Raw genomic sequence first — 17,076 nt, 5'->3', positions numbered from 1 at the left:
AATTTCTCTCCCCATGCAAACCCATTGAAATCAATGGGGCTGTACAAAGTGCAAGTGAGGGTAGAGTTTGATCTACTAGTGCCTTAGCATGGTGAATGGAGGGTAACAGGGATGGGGAGCATGGAGATTGCCCTAGAGCATCTGATGAGTGCAGAGGTTCTCAAACTGTGGTCCACTGACTACCAGTGGTCCGTGAGCTCCATTCAGGTGGTCCGCGGGTAGTTCCCTCTAAGGTGCGCACCTGGGCGGCCGCACACAAGAGAATGAAGGGCCACCCACCAAATTGGTAGAGCTGCACAGGCATGGCTCTAATAATTAGGTGCCTGGACCCTGGAGAAGATGCACATGTAAGGTAAGGTGGTGGCCTTGGGGGGAATAGCGGGTAGGTGAGTGGGGGCAATGGGGTGAGAAGAGCAGGTGAGGGGAAATTTGGGATGTGCAGGGCCAGAGAAAGAGGCGACTTTCCCCAGCTCCAGGGCTGCGGCTGCTGGGGAGAGACAGCCCTCCTTCCCAGCCCCAGCTCGGGACTGCTGTGGCGGGGAGAGACGTCCCCTCCTTCCCAGCCTCAGCTGTGTGGCTGCTGTGGCAGGGGAGAGACCCCCTCCTCCTTCCCAGCCCCAACTCAGGGGCTGCCGCAGTGGGGGAGAGAAGGAGATACCCCACTCCTTCCCAGCCCCCGCTTGGGGGCTGCTGCGGTGGGGGAGAGAGGGCACATCCATTGCGTTAGAAAGGTAAGACTACTGATATTAAAATACGAGTTGTGTGCTTTTATTTGTAGAACAAACAATATTAATTATTAAATTTTTTATATAGCACTTTTATCCAAAGCGCTTTACAATAGTTAGCTAACAGTACAAACAACTGGATCATTAAGTGGTCCACTGAGACCCTCAGCAATTTTCAAGTGGTCCGTGAAAAAAAAAGTTTGAGAACCATTGCTCTAGGGTGGAACGGTCAAAAATACCTAAAGGATTTAGGAGCACAAGTCCCTGAAAAATCAACCATTGTTTAGCAAATCACAAAGACTGCGGTTTTGTTGAAAGATTAATGATCTCTGAAGGCCTCTTTTTTGCAATCAGATATTGCTTTTCTATACAAACTACGCTTATGTTAACTCTGGCACAGGAGTTGCAGCAGAGATAAATTTGGTCATCTATCTTATGCCTCTGAGCCTCTTAACGGTAATAACAGCAACTGATGAGGGACTAATATATAGAATAAAATTTAAACTATGGACCTTATATTCAGAAATGTGGAGCAAAGCTCATTGCTAAGTACAGAAGCTAGAATGTGTTTAGGATACTCTTTCTTATTGATAGGAAGTACACAGGACCCAGAGCTTCTACCACGCAGTGCACAAAGACATTCAATAGATTAAACAGATATTTGAGTTACCTTTTGCATTGTAGTATAATCAGATAGGAAAACATTTAAGTTATTGACTGAGGTCTTGGGGAGACAACCAATATTTGCTCACTATCTGCCAGAGTTCCCCGATGCTGAGAAATACACCTTTTCACGGATATGTACATCAGAAAAAGCATGTAAGAAAACATTCCTTCCACAAGTGCAGTTTTTTCAACTGAAAAAAAAAGCATACCAGCAAATTAAAATGCATTCCAGAGGCAACTCCACTGACTTCATTTATATGTGAAATTAAAATGCACAAATTTGAAAAAACAACGAAGTTGTGAACAATAACAATTCACACAGACAAAAGCAAAGGCTGTAACTAAACAACAAATTCTCAACATGGGTGAGAGGAAAGAACCTTTCTGGCTTTGAGGCATATGTATTAGAGGCAGTAAATACAATAAATGATGCCCAGGTAGCCAGGCTGTGTTTTCTCCTTATTAAAGAGTGCCCCACAGTCTATTGAACAAGTTGCTCATATGAGGAATTTGGGAATTATGCCATTGGGCAGCAATAGAAAGTCTCACAGCTGTCAAAAGAAAATTGAGGGAATCAGTTTTTCTAATGGCAACATCAGTATCAACACTCAGCAGCACTGTGGACATAGTTACATGAGAAAACCCTAAATCAAACTAGCTTGTATTTTGACCATTTCATTCATATATTTAAACATATTATTCCTTTTATTGTTAATAAACGTAGGTCTGATACTGTGGCAGGTGCAAAAATCAAGAATCACAGTCCCTTCAGGTTTCAGCGTAGCAGCCGTGTTAGTCTGTATCCGCAAAAAGAAAAGGAGGACTTGAGGCACCTTAGAGACTAACAAATTTATTTGAGCATAAGCTTTTGTGAGCTACAGCTCACTTCATAGGATGCATACATCCCTTCAGGCGTTTCCCAAAAGCAGGCGCAGCATGTTTCAATCCCACTCATATCTGACTAATATATCTGTCATGGATTGGAACTTTAATTTTGCTGCTCAATGATCAATAAATCGTTCCTGGATAAATGTCTGTTACACTGTATCATGAATCATTTTCTAAATAAATTACTGTTAAAGGGACCCTGTGACTATGTTCAGCCCAGAAATACATATTCCTTACATTAAGGTAAATTCTATGTATTCCTATGGGATTATTTTGATCTCTGGAACATGCAAAGGGGTTACCTTCCTCTAAGGAATGTATAAATTTGGGACCTAAACAGATTGCATGTCACTTTGAGTACAGCATTATTATACTATCAGGATAAAAGAAACAAACAGAGGAGTAGTTTTTTTCATTTTGTGCCTTGCCCAGACCCATTTTGAAAATTCTTTCTGGAAGGCAAAGACCATAATCTACTATTTTAATTTGTAAACAAATTCTAGTCATCTGCTGCCAATATACAATGTCCTAATTTAGCATGGAGGACCAAACTGTTTATCTTTCTAGCAGGAAGCCAGGTTAAGGATCACAACTAGATTTTTGACTAGCACTTAAATTTGTATTCCTTTTCTTGAGTTATTGTTAGTAATGGTGGATAAACTTCAAAAGATTTCATGGTTTCATTCAGATAAACACCCAAAATTTTGGCTGCTTATCAGAACTTTGTACTAAACTTGTTAGATGACAGCCTAGCTCTGTTCCCACTGAAGTCAGTGATAAATTTTACTTTAAATGTACTGACTTTAATGCGAGCAGAGCTAGTTCAAGACCTACATGGATTTTGAAAATTCCACCTGATGAATCTGCAAACCTGGACTAGAAACAGAGCAAGAAGGCTTCTTCTAGACACATGCAGAAATCAGAATTTCCATCCTGTAGAAGATTTGGCATTTCCCAGTTTTTAATTTTCTTATTTATGGGTTAGTTAGTTTGTTCCAAATTGGAATGAAAAGTTAGAAATGCAATTTTTTTCATGGAATGGAATTTTTTAGAAGAGTTACATTTTGGAGAAACTGAAATTGATTTTTTTGGAAAATTTCTGGTTAGCTCCAGGCTGGCTCCTGAGCTACGCAACTGCCTGTTGGGGGAGGGGGAAGAGACAGGCTTCCTGGAGAAATGTGTAGCCCATGTGCCTGTCAGATATGCAGCCTGGGGAGCTGGGCAGCTAGGAACTCACCAAATGGGTATCCCACAGAGTTGGACAGTTCAGTTCTCACTGAGAAGATAAAATTTGAAATAATTTGCATTATTGTAACCTGATGGGATGATTTCCATGATTGGAATTTTAAAATCAGAGGCTATATCCTGTTTAGGAAGAACATAGCGGGTAAAAAAAGCTCAGGGGGAGGTTACTCAGAAGTGCAGGATCTTGAGTGCACATGGATAATGTGCTAACTAAATGCCCAGCAAGGGGGCTGGGTGTGGGGGGGTGTCTGTTAGAGACCACCGAGTCCAACCAGATCTGTATTGTGTGCAAAAGAAAAATTTTGTTATGGGGACTTAGTTTGGGAGATATATCCAGGAGAACTCATGCAACCAGTAGTAAAACATCATTAGATAATTTTCTAACACAAAAGGGAGTGCACCCAACAATGAGGTTACTCTATTTTGGACCTCATTATGATGAATAAAGATGAATACATCACTGGACTGCAAGTTGGCAGTTGCCTCCAGACCAGTGCTTATGACCCTATTACATGCAATATGGGCAAGCACAGGATAGGCCCAACCAGTAATACATATACTTAGTGCTTCAAAAAGGCTAGTTTCTCAAAGCTGAGGAAAATTATGAGTGAAGTTGATTGGGAGGAAAAAAATTAGACAGAAAAATGTGAATGAAAAGTGGGAGTTCTTTAAGAAGAGTCTATTGGATGCCAAAAAGCCATAATTCCACAATAAGAAAGAGGAAAACTTTGGCTAAAAACCCATCTTGATTCACTGGCATAGTGAAGGCAGCCATTAGAAATAAAATGGCAATATATAACAAATGGCAAAAGGTGGGGAGAGAATAGATAGCAATTGATATACACTAGAGGTTAGGAAGTGCAGAAAATTGGTAAGGAGAGTTAAAGACATCAGGGAAAATTCCATGGCTGGCAGGGCTAAGGACAATAACAAGGAGGGGGAGGAGGATTTGTTTGGTTTTTTAAAATATATTAAAAACAGAAATCTTATCAGTGATAGAGTCACATTACTGGATGGAGATGGTAAAATTATTTATAAAGATGCAGAAAAGGAAGAAATATTCAATACATATTTCTGTTCTGTATTTGGAAAGCAGGATGATTTATTCATAGTATATTAGGATGATGAAATATGTTTCAATCCATTAGTAGCTGAGGAGAAGCTTATATCATATCTATGAGGGGTAAATATTTTAAATCGACATGCCTGGATAACTTGCACTCAAGAGTCCTAAAGGAGTTGGCTGAGGAAATCTCTAGCCTACTAATGTTAATTTTTAATAAACCTTGGAATACCAGGGAAATTCCACAAGACTGCTAATATTGTGTCAATATTCAAAAAGGCTAAGCCAGATGACCTGGGAACTTTAGGCGGGTTTGCCCTGCCCAGCAAATGTCAAATAATATAATAATGAAAAAGCCGATATTGGATTCAGCGGATAAAGAATAGGAATATAATTAATATCAGTCAACATGGTTTGTAACCATGTCTTGTCAAACAAACCTGATTTTATTCTTTAATTAGATTACAAGTTTGGTTGATAAAGGTAACTGTGTAGGTCATACATACATAGACTTTTTGCATGGTGTTTGACTTAGTACACAACATTCTGATTAAAAAATTAGCACTATAAAAAATCAATAGAGCACATATTAAATGGATTAAGAACGGTTAACTGACAGGCCTCAAAAAAGTAGTTGTCAACTGGGATTCGTCAGTAAAGGGGAGTGTTACAAGTGGGGTTCCACAAGGATTGGTACGAGGCCTGATTATTCAACGTTCTCTTCAATGATATGGAAGTAAATATAAAATTACTGGTGATTAAATTTGTGGATGCCACTTTGATGCAGTGGTAAATAATGAGGACGACAGGGCAGTCAGACAGAGTGATCTGGATCACTTGGTGAGCTGGGCCCATTCAAACCAAAATGTGCATTTGCCTCTATTAAAACAAAGTTCTACATCTAGGAACAAGCAACGGAGGCCACGGAGGAGCACCTCAGCATAAGCTCCCAATGCAATGCTGGGGCGAAACGGGCTTATGCAATCCTCAGATCTATAAACAGGGGAGTAATGAGTAGGAGCAGCAGGTGATTTTACCTGTGTATATGGCATTAGTAAAAATCGATACAGGAATATTGCATGTAGTTCTGGTGTCCACAATTTAAAATGGATATTGAAAAATTGGAACGGGTGTAGAGATGAGCCACACAAATTATTTGAGGGCTGGAGATAATGCCTTAGAGAGAGAGAGAGAGAGAGAGAGAGAGAGAGAGACTTAGGAGGTATGTATCCTAGGAGCGGGGGTGAAAGTAACTCCAGACACTTACCGGTACTGTATAAATACTTTCACAGAGAGGAAATACTGGGTACAAAAGGGCTCTCTAATCTAACAGAGAAAGGCATACCAAGAACCAATGGCTAGAAGCTAAAGCCAGACTAATTCAAATTGGCAATTAAACACAAATGATTAACAGGGAGGGTGATCAACCACCGGAACAAATTACCAAGGGAAGTGGTGGATTCTCCATCTCTTCATGGTTTCAGACCAAGACTAGATGACTTTCCGGAGGATGTGCTTTAGCCAAACAAGTTATTGGGCTCAATACAGGGTAACAGCATGAAATATAATGGAATGTGTGATACAGGAGGTCAGACAAGAAGATCTAATGGCCTCTTCTGGCTTTAAACTCTATGAAACTATGAAGCCCAGGGAGTGAAGCATCACAGAGCACCTGGAAGCTAGGGATCTTGGGGGCCAGTCAGCCCAGCATCCCACCAGAAGAGCACCTGGGCAGATCAGGGGGCTTCTGAGCCAGGCAGCTGGTTGCTCACAACATAGACTGTCTAGGGATCCCCGGGCACTAGGTAAATTGGCAGGAAACCAAACAGGCAGTATTGCTGGAATTATGATGTTCTCACGTAACGTTTTGATCCTGTCAAATGGGAATTTCTTGGTTATGTTTTTGTCTCCTATACTTCAATGCAAAGCATTTCAATTACTCAAGGGTTCACAAAATGTTGGCAGCCTGCAATCCCACACAATAAAATGGTGGAAAATGTGTGAATTTTCATTTATTTTCTCCCCAGCTTCACACAGCTCTGCTTACCAGTCCTTCTGGTAAGGAAGATATTTTGTTTTCATAGAATAATCCTACCATCCCAAAGACACCATTCTTCACATTTTTCAGGAAGTTCCTCTGTCATTTCAGCTCTCTTAATGTTCCTTCTTTTCAAATTACTGTGCACAGAGACAGGAATCTAGCCTTGAGAATTCTCCCGGAGGAGAGGCTACAATGGCATACAGCCAGTGGAACTATGTTCTGCACCAGTCACCAGCCACTCCAGAATACAGAGCAAACAGAGAGAAGCTCGGTGCATGATCGTGGGTGGTGGGAGGAGTACAACTTCAGTAGACCAGAGTACAGCTGGTGTACAGTCACCTAAGGTACATTGCCACCTTTCTGCAATTACAGCAGCCTCTAGGCTGCTTAAATTCATGTCAGAGCCAGGGTAGCAAGAATCAAGAAACTGTGACTGGCTCTCTGATGGCCACAAATGCCCTACTCCTGCTGTGTCATGTGAGTCTCAGCACAGGAGACAGTCTGGCTCGTAAGCACTCATTTTCAAAATTGGCCTCTAATGCTGCACGCCCACTGCCTGAGATTGAGATGCAGAGAACACACAATTCCCTGTTAAGTCAAAGGATACTATAGGTGCTCATCAGCTCTGAAAAATCAGCCCCTAAATCCAAAACCCAAGGCACCCAAAACGAGAGGCCACTTTTAAAAATGTAACCCATAACTTTTCAGGCTGACTGAGATCATTGTGATTGCAGCTCTCCCTGCTCGAGCTTTAAAGTAGAAATATCTGTGGAAATGATTTACAGAAGTTTTTTACTTGCTGCCAACACTCCCACTGACAGACTGTTTATGGGTTTTTAATCCTAGTAGTCCCCATTTTTCACAGTGTGCGCACGATGTGTTAAGGAGAGGAGAGTGCAAACACTGGTCGCATTTGTTAACACGTATTTCTTCAGATGCCCAAAATACAACCCACAATGTAACCGTTAGATATAGCTTGGTCAATGAATGAAAGAGAATTCTGTTAGGAACTGCACAGTTTGGACAGCAAGAAACCAAAACATGTATTCATCTAAGCCTCAAAAAAATAATTCCCCTCAAAGTTGTTGAGGTTGGCACTTTCTTTTGGCATTTGATACTTTTAAACCCTTCTCTCCATCAGGAAACTGAAACATTGCTTGAAATAGCTGTCAGCAACGGGTGCATCTAAACCAAGCCTCAAAACAGTTTAAAGAGGTACTGTCAACCTGAACGATCTACAATTAGCCAATTTCAAAAAATGCGAGTCTCTAATAGCATATACAGAATTGGATAAGGAGTTTCTGCTGACCTTATGGAGCTTATACTCAGTCTTTTCCTAACAATGGAGAGTGCGCTGCTGACCCAAAAGTAACATGAACAAACATATTCTGGCCCATTCTTTCTCCCCTTCCTTTTCACTCATGCAGATGTTTGCTGCCAAGGCAACTCTCTCTTCAAAAACAGACTCCAAGTAGAGACTGCTGAATTTGAATTAATTTGCAAACTGGACACTATTAAATTAGGCTTGAATAAAGACTGGGAGCGGATGTGTCATTTCACAAAGAAAAACTATTTCCCCATGTTTATTTTTCCTGCTACTGTTCCTCATACATTCTTGTCAACTGCTGGAAATGGCCCACCTTGATTATCACTACAAAAGGGCTTTTTTTTTTCTCTCCTGCTGGTAATAGCTCACCTTACCTGATCACTCTCGTTACAGTGTGCATGCTAACACCCATTGTTTCATGTTTTCTATGTACATAAAATCCCCCTACTGTATTTTCCACTGCATGCATCTGATGAAGTGAGCTGTAGCTCATGAAAGCTTATGCTCAAATAAATTTGTTAGTCTCTAAGGTGCCACAAGTACTCCTTTTCTTCTGTTTCAGTTTCACATTTGCTAGTGGCAAACACCCCTTTGCAGCATATGGGGAAGAATACATATGTGAGCTCCCCAAAGCACAGTATTATCAAACACAGGCATTCAAAATCCTGAGTCAGGACCCCAAAATCATGGTGGTTTTCTTACAAATCACAACATTTTAAAATTAATAAACACTGGGTTCTTTTTATTTGCCTTCTGGTTTTTGGGGCTTTAGGGTTCATATTTTCAGGCTTTTCTCCACAAGCAGGAAGGCTAGAAACATACTTTCCCCTGCCCCCTTCAGTGAAAACTGCAATTCTCACATAATCACATTGCAGCTTTAAGAAAAACCACCAAATATCTTGAAACTTGTCATAAAATCACGAGAGTTGACAATGCTAAAAGCAGAGCATGAGTATCATCATCATTTGTGTGTCTAATAAATACACTCAGTACTAGTGCTCAGAATGAAGATGACCTTCTGAGCTGTACCTAGCGCTTTTTGAATAACAGCTCAATGGATATTTTAAGAGGGGGCTTTGTCCAATACTTCCTCCCTTAAGCTCCACATACCTGATGTAAAATGTAGCCGTATAGAATGGGAATGGATTTCAATAGCAGAAGGGAAATTGTTCCAACTTCCCCTTCGATGTGGTGGCAGAAGTTTAAGGTGGCATTGCCAAGTAGCCCCTTTCAACACACCACTGCATCAGTTCCTCCCCAACCTGTCAAACCAGAGAGCCATGCAGAGTGCAAGTGAGAGAAAGGGTTACAAACAGTTTTTCCAAGAGAGGAGGCAGCTGTAACTGGAGCACGTCCTATGCTGAGTAGCTGCACGTCTGTGACGTGTGAAGCTAGGGGTTTTATTATCATTTCCTCCAAAAATAATAAATATTTCAAAAATTTGGACATCTCTGTATTTTAACTGAAAAACATTTCCTGATGCATCTGTGAGTGCAGTGGTGTGTAGCCTCTGGCTGTTCCTCAAACCTTGGAAAGGCATAGAAAATGAACCCCAAGACACATTTTCAGGCCACTTTCAAGAGTCCCTGCTCTCCAGTCAGGCTCAAATAATCAGAATACAGTGATATCAGGTTTCAGAATGAGCTTGCTATTGCTCAAGACATTATTATATTTCCTGGCCAGTGACAGAAAACAACCTTTACAACCACAAAAACAGCTAAACTGTTACAGTTTTTCACATCTCAAGAGAAACTGGCATTCATGTTTTTACTCTCCTCCTGAAAAACCAGGAGGGTCGGTCCCTCACACAAGAGCAACCCACCCAGTGCAAATATGGCAAATGAGGAGCTGGATTGGGATACTGGTGACAGACTAATGCTGGGAGGACCATTGGAAGATTTTGGTACCATGCCTCACTGGTACCATCCTTGCTGTTCCCTTAACATTTTAAATGACTAGCAAGGTTGCCTACAGCTCTACATGTAAAGCTTGGATATCTAATGCAGAGCAGGGAAGGCCAGATGAGCATATAAAGCCTTCTGTCTGAAGGAGAACAAAGATTAATCCCAGAAGTTTCCCCCCTACCCTCATCATAGGCCCAGCTCAATTCCCACAGAAGTCAATGGGCAACAGAAAGGCTAGGGACGCTGGTCCTAACAGATTGGTCTTGCTTGGTTCTTATTGATGCTTAGCACAGTCGTGCTAGGAGGTGGTTTTCCTCCTGCTTGTTTTTGAGGAGGCAGCATTGGCATGTTCCACTACCACAGTTGGTGCTGACATTGTCCTGCATCCAGGGCCCAGAAGGAGGTTGGTGCTAACCCCATCTTTCAACCCACCATGCATGGCCACATGTGAGATGCAGCATGTGACAAAGACCCAAAATGAGTGACCAAAAAAAAAAATTATTCATGCAGGAAATGTAAAATGCTGTCGGATTGATTCTTTTAGTATAAACAACTCTTCCTAGAACCTCAGTTTCATTAAAAGTTATTTACATCACAAGTGAAGTAACAGTAAGTAGTGAAGAGACACCTGATTTGCATGGAACACAGGTAACAGATTAAAATTAGTGATCTCCCTTAAAATGAAGGATGTTTGGTAGGTTTGGTGCTAGCAGCCGAATAGTACCTCTGACTAAATTCAGCCCCTCAACCAAGACTATTGTTTGGTGTTTGGAATGTGTTATTTATGTCTGCATTATCTGGTATTTCCTAAGTTTGCCAGCACAGTCCTTTTGGCAATTTTCACTTTTCGTTAATATAGAATATTCACAAACTCACCCATGGCAATTTTGGATCTAAAATGAGCACTGGGATGGCTCATGTTAGATGATTGACAGGTCTCCAGGCTTGTCAGAAGGCCAATAGTCATTGCAGTCTTCAGAGGAGTCCCCAAGGCTAGCAGTTGGTCCTAGGCTAAAGTTAGTGAATATCACTGTCATAATAAGTGCTGCTTAAGAAGATCAGAAAAAATAAGAGCTCAGCTGTTCTCAGCCAGCTCCAACACTGCTACACTTTGTTTCTAGCTGAATTTCAAGAAACTTCACAGTCAAAAGTTCTTAACCTGGTGTATGCTTCATCCTAAAGCATTTCAGTCATTTGTTTCAGCTCCAAGGGATGAGTTCTTACATCCAAGTATCCCTTGAGATGTTGTCACATTCCAGCATGCAATCCAGACTAGTGAGCGGTTGTATCACCACATGACCTGTAACCTTGGGTGCCTCACAATGCTTTGCTGTTGTAACTCCAACCGGGGCTGCTCACAGACAGCTTGTAGATCACACCCTGAGCATCTGTGTATAGCTGCAGTGCTGGTCTAGAAACAATGACCCCAGCAGCCTGTCAGCAACACACCAGCCACACTCTGGACTCCACCAGCCTTGGTTACTACTTGCAGGATGACCCAACGCACAGCCAGTCCCGAATTTTCTCCCAAACAGTTGTGTACTGTCCAGCCCTCTTCTGCACCATTCAGATAGTATAGGTCTGTTACCCTTGAAAGGGATCAATATTCAACAGCCTGCTACTTTAACTGGAGTTACCAAACAGGTCAGTTTAATCAGAACTGATCCAGTGTTGTGTTTAAAGAATAAAACAAGTTTATTTAACTACAAAGAAATAGACTGCAAGTGAGTACAACTACAAGGTATTAAAGTCAGAAATGGTTACAGGAGAAATAAAGATAAAACACCTTCTAGTAGCTAAAACTTAAACTAGACTTGGTTCAAGGGAAAATCTTCACTACATGTTCCCGGAAACAGGGCTGACCAAATTCTCCAGCCAGGATTCTTTCCCTCCTTCCCCATAATTCAAAAATCAAAGGGCTGGTTCCTTTGTCATCTTAGGCAAAAGAGTGGGAAAGAGAGACAGAGGGAGAGAGAGACTCTCTAAGGTGCTTTTGGCTTTCTCTTTTGTAGTCCAGTCACCCTTTGAAATGCACTTTCCTGAGAGTTACCCTGAGATAAAGTTCCTTCCCACTATGAGGAGAGAGACATGGAGTCTCATGGTGAAAGAGGTTTCATGTTGTTGTTTGCTAGGTTTACCTCCTTCCCTGATTTGTCTGGTAAACACATTTCAGTCATGATTTCAGCTTATATTCATAACTTTAAATATAAATATTGCTATGTACATTTCACCAGGATATTATTGATTAGTGAGCTATTCCTTTTCAAATGATACCTCACAAGGCACATGCTGTACAAAGATTATTACAATATTACAATAGTGGAGTGTGAATACAGGGGTGTATTCAGTCACAGATGTGTTTTATCTATTTGGGGTAAATACTATAGGTCATTACTTAGATTATAAAAAAGCAGCTTCTACAGAGCTCCTTTACTTTCCAGACTCAAATTAGGAAATTGCCCAGGCAGTTCTTGAATTTACTGTTGTCTGTACAGTAACATATGTCAAATAAACTGACCACAGTGGATAATTACTGCTCTGCCCAGGCTCCACCTTTAAACAGGAAACAGAAGGCTTGGCATTCTGGCTACTTCATCTCATCATGCTGCAGCACACCAGTGGGTCTGATTTTCCACTGCCTTGCCCCTTATAATCATTTATACCAGTGCAAAGTGCAGGGAAGAGGTAAAATGCTATCATTCTAATGGTAGCTTCATAGACCCATTTTATCCAGGTGAAAATGACCACACCATGTGCAAGGCATGGGAGAATCAGTCCCCTACACGCTGAAAACATGAGCAGTGGATTCCCCTTATTATAAGTAAAGCAAAGTGTGCTTGGTTTAGGTTGATGTCTTAGCCATCATTCCATATGATACAACCAGAAGCCCAGAACAGGACTGCTTTATGGTGTGAAGATATTATGTCTTTATATGGCATTCAAATATGGGTCCACTTTTGTCATGCAAAGTGCGCTTTTTTTAAAAAAAAGAGACAACATAAAGATGTAGGATCTCTGTGATTTCTGGCTTACAAGCAGATCCTATCCAAAAGTTCGCATCATAAACTGGAGACTAGTAAGAACTTTCCACTGGCTCCACTTTAAATGCTATGATTTGCACTATGGGTTTCATTAATTTCCTGCATTTCACTGAAATTTACTTGGAGAAAATAAATCCTCTCTACGTGAACAGTCAGTGAACACTTAGCAAATGGGGCAAATCATCTTCATAAATCTACTTAAGTCAGTCCTACTAAAATAATTGCTGATCCAAATCTGCACTCCAGTTAGATATTACCATGCCAGAAGGCTCGACAAATCTCGCTGAAATTGCCTGTGATTAAATAGAAAATGACAGCAAAGCAGGACCACTGTCATCCTGCCATGCTCAGCTTTGCAGCACCACATTTATAATGGGAAAGTGGAAGAGCTTTCCCAGTTCTGAGGTAAATGCAGTCGGCGACGGTTCCTATTAAATGCTGTTTTTAATCCAACTTTTGTCATAAATGAAATGTATTGAGTGACATTGGCTCAATATGTACAGCCCTCATCATGGGAAGGAACAAATCAAGTAAAAGGAATTTCTTCTTTTTCCACCTCTAGTGTTTTCAAAGTTCAGAAACCTGAAATATTTTTCCCCTTAAAAAGAAAGAGAATCATATGGCATTAATAACAGCTGGACCTCCAGGGATTCAAGAAGTGTGTCTCTGTTGAAAAGAGGTGGATGCTTAGAGTTGGCAACACAAATTTCAGCTGTGGCTAACTAAAGATATGTTTAAAATTTATCTGTGTTTGACTTTTGTAAGACATTTAATAAGTGGAGGACCAGATCCTCTCTTAGGGTAAGTCAATAGCGTCAATGGAGCTAAGCTGATTTACACCAGTTTAGGATCTGGCCCTAAACGTTTTTTAAATGTTTAATCCAGCATCCATTTCCTTTGGCGAAATGTGGAAATAACTATATATATAGATCACACTGGCAACATACATCAATATTTGCTATTCCCAAGCATCCTATGGTATGCTGCTGAGATCCTTCTGTTCCATCATGCCACCCACATTCACACAGGCCATTTTGGTCACTCAGATTCTATGGTCCAATACAAACAGGGAGGAATATATTAATCCCATTTCATCTTTTAACAAATAAATGTTCATTCAGCAACAGTACATGGGGCATATACAAAAACCTACTGTACAGCCTGAATCCCAATTATACAGCTCAGAACTCCAATGCAGAAGGGTACCCAAATCATCCCTTTTCTGTTGCATTTACACCAGCCCTTTCAACACACCAGGCATTCCAAATTGCCGTGGAGAACAGGTGAAAAGTCTCTCTTACCTGGCAAAAAAAGAGGCCGCCACTGAGGTGCCCGTTGAAGTTTCACTGGCGACATAGGTGCTCTGGGAACCAGGGAAGCTGTACATGGAGGGTTTATCTGCATTGTAGCGGTTCAGCACTGCTTCAGTCAGCCCCTCTCGACCAGTCTCTGTCATCAGCTGGGAGATCTGAGGACAGAAAGACAGAAGGCTCATTAGATGTAGCCTACTGCCTCACTCCTCTGCAATGTGGTCTAACTTTTGGGGATGGGAGCGGAGGAAGAGGAGTGGTACATGTGCCACACTTTTGCGGCTCAGTGAATGAGCTTATTGCTTCCATGGTGCTATTTTGCAGCATTCTGTATCGGTCCTCACCTCGTTTTCATTAAAAGTAATGCGCTAAATGATTACCCCCTGACATTGTACGTTTCAATTATGTCTGTGGTCTTCCTTCCATTTGGAGGGGAAAGTGTAAACCATTATCCTTCCTCAGTTTCAGCACAGCAGGGCACAACGACATTAGCCAATGCTTATTTATTAGAGAAAACAACCACAAAGATCAGCGAGTACTGTACTAGTACTGAAAACCTACATTTTATTCAGGGCAAATTTGAATTGGATAATGGGCTCAAACAAGATATTTATTATTAAAGAAAAATATACATCTGCATTTGTTAAAGCAGCACTAGAGTATCAAGTATTTCTGGTGACACTTCTTTTTACAACAGCCCAAACTATCTGAGAAATGAAGGAAAGCATCATTCGGGGTCCAAGTGGACTATTTATTAGTTCTCTTGGAACCAATGTTATAGTCACGCAGTCTAATTCTCATTGATTTTCCTAGAGGGTTTTCAATACCATTGGATTTCTCTCTCCTGATGTCCCACTATAGCAATCGTTTTCTCCCGTTGGCATTATGTCCTGTACCATGTAAATGGAAAGTCTATCAAGGCAAACGAGGAATTGTTGTCCAGTAAAATCTCAGTCCCATTCAAGCCTCTCTGGGTTGAGTGTTGATGCCTGTAACTGTGCAGAGAACAAAAAGCAATTTTTTTCTAGGTGCCAGGAAGAACAGATGCTGTTTGACTAGGACCTGATCCAGCTCCCACTAAAATCAACTGAAAGACTCCCTTGGACTTCAGTGGAAGCCGAGTCAGACCCTGACAGAGCAGCCCAGTATAAGTCTGACTATTTTTCATTTTAAGTTTCTAGCCTGAAATTCTGCTTTTGCTTGGACCTATGTCAGTACTTCATAATCCTCTATTTTACCTCATACACTCCTAGTCCTTAACAAATTCCCTTCTCTTCTTTCCTTGTGGCACACACAATCACATTTTTGCATACCTATCTGAATGCACCTCTGCACTGCTAGACCCCTCCCAAAACATAATTTAAATAGTTCCCCCAAACTATGGCTAGCAACTGGTTTCCTCTATGGTAGAGCTTCTTCTTTCCACAAAAGATTTTCTAGTGTCCAATGTCCATCTATTCTATTCTACTCTGGTTCTTATGCCACCATCATCCCATAGTATGCTTAATGCACTTCTAGAAGTGCATTAAGCAATGTGACTAGAAACTATACAGTGCAGTCTTATCTTTCTCCCTGGGTGGACAAAGAGGGGGGAGGAATTATGTGAGGGATTTTTAAATATGTATTTTGTATTTGTGGTGCTATATATTTTAATTACTGAAGGTGATGCTGACATGTGCCTTGCACTTGGAAAGGAAAATCTGAGGTTTATGGAAGTTCTTAGATCCTGCAGACGCTCACTCCACAGTCTTGGACTGACCCATTACAAAACAAGATTTATCCTTAGGATGGATGATTCCATTATGCCGGAGATGGACCTCATCCCTCAACTTTAGGCCTTCTTTTTAGACATTCTTGGCCCAGCCAATTGTATGTCTTGAAGATAAGGATCTTGAGTTTGACTTAATATTCCAAGGGGAGCCAGTGTAGACAGCAGAGGTTGCGCTGAACAATCTTCTCATCCACTTATTGCTCCTCCACCACCCCGTCTTGCTGATCTAGTGCATGGAATGAGTAGCACTCTCAGTAGCACTATTACTAATAGTTTTAATTTGGCTTCCAGGATGTCTCCTACATTTCTACCATGCACTACAACCAAACATTACTCTCCAGAGCTCTACAAAGAGATAAAGTGTCTGCCTTCCTTGTGACATCTAAAATTGTTCCACACAATAGTCAGTCAGCCCATGCTTCTCCCAACCCTCACAAACCCACCTAGGCAATGAGTGAGTTCCTCACAACTGTGCTCTGTCTCACCCAATTACTCAACAGAACTAGACTGTCATCTGCTGGAGTGGTCATCAGCTGAGGATGGCAGCACACATCTAAACCTAACCTTCTCTTGCATCCTCCATTCCACATACCTAAACTCAGGGAGACTGCCATTAATCAACAGTCAAGGCCAACAAGAGATATGGAGCTGGTATATCCTCCCATAGGAGCTATGGAGTTGATGAAAGATAAGAAGAGGACAAGTTGAGTTATCTCAGTTGCAATTTGAATTTGTAAATTCTCAACATACTTCCATGAGCCAGATAAGGATTTCCACAGCCTGTGCAACATATTTGTTTTAGCCACAACAGACCTCCAAAGGAGCAGGAAGGTGTGGCTGACAAGATGCACTCGTAGCCAACTGTGCCACAAATATTGATTCTACTGTCTCAAAAATTGCGACAGCCAGAAAATATCCTTCACCTCATCTGTAGATAAACTGCAGCTAAACAGTCTCCACACTTGTGGAGACACTGAGAGTAGGAAGGTCATGGATGTATATGAATGCAGAGGTGTCAGCATGAATAGCACAATGAAAATGTTAAAAATAAAGACTATCAAACCTATTCTGGATGCTTTCTGGAGGGTATGACCT

The 17,076-nt window shown here is 41.2% G+C and overlaps 1 protein-coding gene across 4 annotated transcripts in view; it reads right to left on the bottom strand.

Moving 5' to 3' along the window:
* KIF26B (kinesin family member 26B) overlaps window positions 1–17,076 on the bottom strand; it is a 429,496-nt gene that overhangs the window by 241,274 nt on the left and 171,146 nt on the right. For all 4 annotated transcript variants that reach the window (XM_043512263.1, XM_038396564.2, XM_043512264.1 and 1 more), the window contains one exon: window positions 14,202–14,368. In XM_043512263.1, the coding sequence (XP_043368198.1) occupies window positions 14,202–14,368 (167 nt within the window). The remainder of the gene's footprint in view (window positions 1–14,201; window positions 14,369–17,076) is intronic.

This window comes from Dermochelys coriacea, chromosome 3 (genome assembly GCF_009764565.3).
Source record: "Dermochelys coriacea isolate rDerCor1 chromosome 3, rDerCor1.pri.v4, whole genome shotgun sequence".
Lineage (NCBI taxonomy): Eukaryota > Metazoa > Chordata > Testudines > Dermochelyidae > Dermochelys > Dermochelys coriacea.
The sequence above is the reverse complement of the archived record's forward strand: the minus strand, read 5'-3'. Positions and strand labels throughout refer to the sequence as shown.